This window comes from Salpingoeca rosetta (assembly GCF_000188695.1).
Source record: "Salpingoeca rosetta unplaced genomic scaffold supercont1.25, whole genome shotgun sequence".
In the NCBI taxonomy this organism is placed as follows: Eukaryota; class Choanoflagellata; order Craspedida; family Salpingoecidae; genus Salpingoeca; species Salpingoeca rosetta.
In genome coordinates, this window is record NW_004754909.1 from 370,667 (window position 1) to 378,458 (window position 7,792).

The 7,792-nt window shown below is 55.3% G+C and overlaps 1 protein-coding gene across 1 annotated transcript in view; it reads left to right on the forward strand.

Annotated features, from left to right (window-relative positions):
• Nucleotides 1-19: 19 nt before the first annotated feature.
• The window catches only part of PTSG_08798 (uncharacterized protein), a gene marked incomplete at both ends in the record, with an annotated part of 11,466 nt that continues 3,693 nt past the window's right edge, over nucleotides 20-7,792 (forward strand). The window contains 15 exons of the mRNA XM_004990124.1: nucleotides 20-1,647; nucleotides 1,846-1,910; nucleotides 2,148-2,266; nucleotides 2,481-2,592; nucleotides 2,753-2,937; nucleotides 3,184-3,299; nucleotides 3,895-4,178; nucleotides 4,420-4,529; nucleotides 4,755-4,867; nucleotides 5,070-5,467; nucleotides 5,728-5,846; nucleotides 6,121-6,244; nucleotides 6,701-6,759; nucleotides 6,993-7,088; nucleotides 7,283-7,348. Of these exons, the coding sequence (XP_004990181.1) occupies nucleotides 20-1,647; nucleotides 1,846-1,910; nucleotides 2,148-2,266; nucleotides 2,481-2,592; nucleotides 2,753-2,937; nucleotides 3,184-3,299; nucleotides 3,895-4,178; nucleotides 4,420-4,529; nucleotides 4,755-4,867; nucleotides 5,070-5,467; nucleotides 5,728-5,846; nucleotides 6,121-6,244; nucleotides 6,701-6,759; nucleotides 6,993-7,088; nucleotides 7,283-7,348 (3,594 nt within the window). The remainder of the gene's footprint in view (nucleotides 1,648-1,845; nucleotides 1,911-2,147; nucleotides 2,267-2,480; nucleotides 2,593-2,752; nucleotides 2,938-3,183; nucleotides 3,300-3,894; nucleotides 4,179-4,419; nucleotides 4,530-4,754; nucleotides 4,868-5,069; nucleotides 5,468-5,727; nucleotides 5,847-6,120; nucleotides 6,245-6,700; nucleotides 6,760-6,992; nucleotides 7,089-7,282; nucleotides 7,349-7,792) is intronic.

The window sequence follows — 7,792 nt, forward strand, 5'->3', positions numbered from 1 at the left end:
AACCGTGCCGACAACAAGCATGCCGCCTGAACGCAATGTGACGCAAATGTACAATGTATCCTGCCCTCTCCCATTCTTCATCCAAGTGCCACTTCCTTTGCCAAACGCGACGGCAACAACAGCAACAGCAACCCAGACTGCGCAAACAACACCAGCAGCCGCAAACATGTCGTCCACGTTCTCCACCACGGCCTCGGACCCTGGCACGATGCAGCGCTTTCAGGTGTTGGCGATAGCAAACTACACACGCTGTGCCGCGACGGTGATGTCGGTCACCACATTGCCGCCATCCTCGCCGCCACCATCAGCAGCCTCCTCCACCACCACCACCACCACGACGGCTGCGCATGGCACATCGTCGGTACCATCGTCACGTGTGCCCGCGGGAACGAGCGGTAATGATACATCGCATGCGTCGTCGACCACCGCCAACCCGTGGACCGGAGACAGCACAGGCGGCACCGGTAGCGGCTGGGATCACCTCACGAACACAAACGTCGTTTCTGTTGTGTGCGACGGATACGGGGATCTGCTGCGTAGCACGCCGGGCCTGGAGTGCAGCGTCAACACCACGTCCCTCCTCCTCACCTGCACTCTGGATGATGGCTCTGGTCCCGCCCAGACAAGGAACGCGACCGCCACCACTGCCACACCGGCGTTGCACACAGCAGCGGCGCCAACAACAGCTCCCACCGCCACGGGCAGCTACAGCAATAGTAGCAGTACAGCGGCGCCCCCTGATGCGCAGGATGGAAGGGCGATTGTGTTTGAGCACCGCTTGAATGTGACGACACAGGTGGAAGGAGACCTAGTCTGTGTTCCTGGTGATGATGGCGTGGGCCCCTCCACCGTGATGCCGCCGACAACCAGCGCACCCGCTGTGACGCGCAACGTGCTGATTGTCGTGCCAGCGCCACCAACACCAGCAGAACAGTACGTGTCACAAAACACGCAGGAAGCAACCGGGTCTCGCCATGGGGATTCGGCGCAATCACAAGAGGCGACAGACCAGCAACAAGAGGCGGAACAGGGGCCTGATGACGATGATGACGATGATAATGAGGAGGAGGACGATGAGAATGATGACGAGGAAGAAGAGGAGGAGGAGAATGGCATTGGCAGTGGACTTGGCCCCCAGCTGGAGCAAGCCGAATTGATGCTTGAGCTGACAGCCATGTTGCCGGAGAGGGCGCCGCGCCCTTGCTCCCTCGTCCCGTTCATTGACACGCGCGTGCGCGCTGGCGTGCCGACAGCCGAGGATGTGGAGTGGGCAGACGACGTGGTTGTGTTCGCATCATCATCGCCATCGCGCATGCCGGAGTCATACCCGCTGCTGGATGCCATTGACCGCTACAACGTGTCATCGCCCTCGTCGCTGTATGTTGTGGACGACAACGTGTGGAGTCTGGGCCCGCGCTTCCACTCGCAGGCGCATTTTGTCCTGCCGACGCTGCCCCAATCCGCCTCGCTCCTGTCCTCCGTAATGGGGCACTTTGAGTTTACGCGCATTGTGCTGGTCACGGAGACAGACCTCATGTTTCTGAGGGAGGAGCTGCTGCGAGTCGTTGCCGCCGAGCGCGCGTTTAACATCACGCACACGGTGACGGCCGACGTCTCCGATGCCCAAATCCGCAACACCCTTCGCGAGTGAGTCTTGTTCCGTGTACACGTACGTGTGCCCGCGTTTCTTTGTGGTGTGGTGTGGTGTGGTGTGTGTGTGTGTGTGTTGAAAAGTTCGTCGACTTGCCCGCTTTGTTTTGTGTCATCCCATGTGTTGCCATACACGACCAAGGTGATCAGCTTACACCATCGCATTCTCCTCCTCTTTCTGCTTCTCCTCGTTAGCTACGCTCGCGACGCAGAAGGAAGCGTGTTTGTCTTTCTGCTCTCTGCACCGCAAGCCACTAGAGGTGTGTGCACGTGTATGTATACGTGTGCGTGCATGTGTGTGATGCGATGCTGACAACCTCCACCTCACATCATCACTCTCATGCATCATCACCATTGCACACACACACACACACACACACACACACACACACACACACACACACACACACACACACACACACACACACACACGCACGCACACACGCACACACGCACACACGCACAAAACACACACACACACACACACACACGCACAGCGCTGCGCATTGCTGCGTCCATCGACTTTGGGCGTGCGCGCATCTTCTGGATTGGCGATGCTGCTGCGTACATGGCCAATCTCAAGCTCACTGACGACTTCCTCCCAGACCTCTTTACAGTACGACACTGACTCGGTGTTCGGCGTTCCGTGTTCGGTGCTCGGTGCTCGGCGTGCGTGCGTGTGTGTGCGTGTGCGTGTGCGTACGTGCGTGCATGCGCGTGCGTGTGTGTGTGCGTGTGTGTGCGTGTGTGTGTGTAGTGTGTGTTTTGTGTCTTGTGTGTGAATTTCTCACTGCCGTCCCCACCACGTTGCCACTGCCGCACATCTGCAGGTGTTTCCGTCGGTGTCTTATCCTGTTCCATCGCCCTCGCTCAGTGCCATTGGCGATTTGTTTTATCTCTGGCACAACATCACATTCCCGCAGCCGCCCGCCACTCGCTCGCGTACGCACATGTTATCGCAGTGGCCGTGTGTGCGTGTGTTTGTGATTGTTGCAGTGATGGTGGTTGTGTATGTGTGTGTGTGTGTGTGTTTGGTTGTTCTCAATCGTCTGCCTCACCCCGCTCCCCAAACCACCATACATACACACGACTGACCATGTAGAGCGTGCATATCCCTTCCCTGGTGCGCGTGAGGAGGAGCTGTTATTGGAGCAGATGGACGGCATCCCGGTCCGGTTGGCCGAAACGGGCACATTTTACGCCGTGCCCCTCAATCCTCCAAGTCTGGAGAGTGTGCGCCAATCGGTCTCTCCAAAGCTTCAAACACGCATCCAACGCACGTCCAAGGTACCGCGCGCGTGCCCGTGCGTGCGTGTGTGCGTGCGTGAGTGCATGTCAGCGTGCGTGTCTTCCATAGTCTGTCGTAGGTTTGCTGTAAACACATACACACATACACACATACACACACACACACACACACACGCACACACACACACACACACACACACACACACACACACACACACACACACACACACACACACACACACACACACACACACACACACACACACACACACACGCACGCGGCAGCGCCTGCGGGAGCTGTCTGGTCGGGACGGGTTCATATCGCCACTCGCGCTCTTCACCGTTGATCTCATGCATCTGATCATCCACAACGCCGTCGTGGTGCGCTACTTGTACCCGGGGTGTGCATGCACAAGTGTGGAACGTGTGTACATGCGTGTGTGTGTGTGTGTGCGTGTGTACATGCGTGTGTGTGCAAGAGTGAGTGAGTGAGCGAGTGCGTGAGTGGTGTAACGTGCACAAAGTCGTTTGCGCTCACACGAAGACGCGTACGTACAAACACACACAAACAAACACGCGCACGCACACGTGAAGGATGAGTGCTTTGCACCGACGTCAACATATGTTGGCAGCAGCAGCAGCAGCAGTTCAACCACATTCACAATGCCAACAACAACGGATGCCACATCCACAACATCATCCTCGTCAACGCTCGCAACAACGACGATGGCGACAATTGAGGAGACACGTCACATGTCATCGTCTGCCACCACCACCACAACAACAACAACAACAACAACAACAACAACAACAACAACAACAACAACAACAACAACAACAACAACAACAACAACAACAACAACAGTGGCACGACGTCGTCGTGAGGATGGCGGTGCGTATCATCATCTTCGTTCCTGGTGTCTTTTTGTGGGACACACACACACATGTCCACACATACACACATGCACACGCACACCATACAACTCACCCAACAAGATCCACCCCCTCCCACTCCACAGCGGACTACGTTGGCGCGACGGGTCTGATGTCGTTCAGTGCCGACAGCGGGGAGCGGTCGCTGGTGTGGTATTCCGGCGCCCTTTTCCTCGACTCGGGTGGTGTTGAGCTCGTTCTCAAGTTCTCGACGGGTGGACAGTCCATCACCGTCACCGACACGCTTGACGAGCTGCCAACACCGGACCAGAACAACGGTACCGTGTGCACTCAGGTGCGCAGCGTCTGTCCCGCATGCAATCGATCCGTCATCATCCCCGTCGTCGGTGAGTCCAACGAGGGGCAGGGTCGCTGTTCGGTGTGTGTGTGTGTGTGTGTGTGTGTGTGTGTGTGTGTGTGTGTGTGTGTGTGTGTGTGTGTGTGTGTGTGTGTGTGTGTGTGTGTGTGTGTGTGTGCGTGTATTTGTCTACAGGTGTTTGTGTGTGCGTTCTATCTTGGTTGCGCAGCACTACACATCGCCACCACCACCTCACCTCACCTCACATCACCCTCACATCATCACGTCAGCGGGCGTGCTGTCGTTCCTGGCGATTGTTGCCGTCATTCTCTACTGCGGTCGGCAGCGCGTCGGCCTCTCGCTGCTCGAGAAGACGCGCAGAGCCGAGCACTTTGCTCAGGTCAGACCCGGAGTTGGGGAAGGGGGTTGGGATTACACCTGCAATGTGTGTATGTGTATGTGTGCGTGTGAGTGAGGGAGTGAGTGCATTCTTTGTGACTTGTTTCGACTGAACTTCTGTGGGCTGTTCTCACTCAACATATGTCGCCCACAAACACCACCAACAACACCACCAACAACACCAACACCACCACCAACACCACCAACAACGACAACAAATTTGCAGCTGGCGCGACACGATGCGGAGGTGAAGGCCAACTTCCTGGCCAACATGAGCCACGAAATCAGAACGCCCCTCCACGCTATCCTCTCCATGGGAAGACTTCTCCTTGAAAACAGGTGCGGTCCTTGTTTTCGTTTCAGTCTGCTGTCGTCCGGCGCGTCGCGCGCTTCGTGTGCTTCATACCCCCAACCACACACACACACTCACGCACGCACACACACACACACACACACACGCAAGCTCACGCACTCCGTCTCAATCCTCCCATGGCTTTACCTCTCTTGTTCAACACCCTACCCCCCCCCCCCACATTGGCAGGCAAAGCGACAAACACGTGGATCCGCAGGACTTGGAGGACTTGAATCAGCTTATCAAGAGTTCGGAAACATTGCAGGCGCTCGTAAACGACGTCTTGTTCATTTCGAAGATGCAGACGTCCTCGTTCTCCCTGCAGAACAAAACGTTTGACGTGTGCGCCTTGGTGGAGGACATTACGCAACTTCTTGCCCTTCGCTGGGATCCGCAAAACGTCGAATGCGTGAGCAAACTGCATCTGCCCGAGTTTAACTACACCATCGAGGCAGACCCACTACGCTTGCGTCAGGTCCTAACGAATCTAAGTACGAACGCAATGAAGTTTACGGAGGAGGGGCACGTGGTCCTCTCATGCTCTCTCATCGAACTTCATCCAAACGACGACTACGCTTCCCCAGAAGGTGTGTGCGATGTGTGTGTGCGATGTGCAGAGAGTGTACAATGTGCAGAGCGTGTACAATGTGCGGAGAGTGCGCATGCGATGTATGTATGTGTGTGTGAGTCATGTGCAGCGCGTGTAAGATATGTGCAGTGTGTGTGTGTGTGTGTGTGTGTGTGTGTGTGTGTGTGTGTGTGTGTGCTCGTCGCTGCTCACGAGCTGTGCTTCATGACTACTCCACTCACCCATCAACTACCGCCGCCACCGCGACCTTGATCGCAGGCAAACGCATCCCGCATCTGCTGTTTGAGGTGTCGGATACGGGCGAAGGCATGACGGATGCCACCATGTACAATCTCTTTGAACGCTTCTTCCAGGGGCACATGTCCATCTCAAAGGCCGTGAGTGAACCTGCAGCGCACATGCTTGTGCTTGTGCTTGTGTTTGTGTTAGTGCTTGTGCTTGTGTTTATGTTTGTGTGCGTGCGTGTGCTTGTGTTTATGTTTGTGTGCGTGCGTGTGTATTGAGTGTGTGTGTGTGAGTGTGTGTGTGTGCGAGTGTGTGTGAGTGTGTGTGTGTGAAGATGCGAGGAACAATGGTGTGAAGACGGAGCGAATCACCTCACTCACACACCCCTGGCCCACACACATTCAACACCACCACCGCCACGATTAGACGGGCGGTGCTGGGCTTGGACTGGCAATTGCTGCGGAGCTCGTGTCGATCATGGGCGGGACAATTGGCGTGTGGTCGGACGGCGAGGGATTCGGATCCACATTCTGGTTCACCCTCCCAATCAGTGCGTTGAAAGCAAACGATGCTGTTGCTGTTGTTGTTGTTGTTGTTGTTGTTGTTGTGTTGTTGTTGTTGTGTTGTTGTTGTTGTTGTTGTTGTTGTTGTTGTTGTTGTTGTTGTTGTTGTTGTTGTTGTTGTTGTTGTTGTTGTTGTTGTTGTTGTTGTTGTTGTTGTTGTTGTTGTTGTTGTTGATGATGATGATGATGATGATGATGATGATGATGATGATGATGATGATGATGATGATGATGATGATGATGAGGAAGGAGTGGTAATGATGATTGAGGGTTTGTGAGAACAGTTCGATGGCCGCAGGGTTTCATGTGTGCGCAAGCATGGACATGTGTTGCGCTGTGTTGTGCATCCACACACAATTGATGTCCTTCCACTCAAACACAACATGCACGCAACCTCCATAACACATCGCGTAACATACGTGCGCACTCCACCCGCCTTTCAGGCTACCAGCGTCCACAACTTGCCAGCAGAAAGGTGGCTGTCGACGATGGCTTTGGCGAGGTGAGATGGCTCGTGATGGTTCGTTGATGATTCGTGATCACCAACACCACCGTCACCATCCTCAACACGAGCACCAACACCACCGTCACCATCTCAACACGATCACCAACACCACCGTCACCATCTCAACACGATCACCAACACCACCGTCACCATCTCAACACGATCACCAACACCACCATCACCATCCTCAACACGATCACCAACACCACCATCACCATCGCTGCACACAGGACATGTCGGCGCCAGTTGCGCGTGTGGCGTACGAAGACAGCCGCTCATTCATCCAGGACATTGCACACGTACCGCTGCCAAGCATCATCGTGCAGGTGTGTGTGTGTGTGTGTTTGCGTTTCAAGGGTTGAATCATCAAGTCGCCCCCCCCCTCCAACTCATCGCATCAGCTGTTTGGGCTGAGCTCCGTATTAATGTGACAACATACGGCACTCACATCACACCCATTGTACGCCACACCTGCTGACACGTCCCACACCCCATTGCACCACGTGCCTGATCCAAACAGACGGTGCAGTCGCAGCTGTCAAACCAGCTTGTGCTCATGTGCTCGCCAAATCGCGGCGTTGCTCAGGTACGCTGGCTTGCACGCGTGGCCACAGCCATGTATGTGCACGCACGCACACATGACACAACACACACACACACATACACACGCACACACATACACACGCACGCACACGCACACACACACGCACACGTACACTCACACACACACACACACACAAGTACCCCGCGCACACACGTACACACACGCACAAGCTGCCCCCTCGGGTGCACATCACCTCACCATTTGCATCATGTTGTGACAGCAACAGGGCCTGTCGTTCTATCTCCGTCGATGGGACAATTCCCTTCTGCTTTGGGCGCTCGTTCAGAGAGCGCTTGCAGGCGCACACGCGTACAAACCTCGCAAGACAGTCACGCAATCGCGGCTCCATCCCGCCCGTCAATGGCATCTGCATATTGATCACGGCTAGCGTTGATCGATGCTGTGGGTCTTCCCAGGACTAACAGT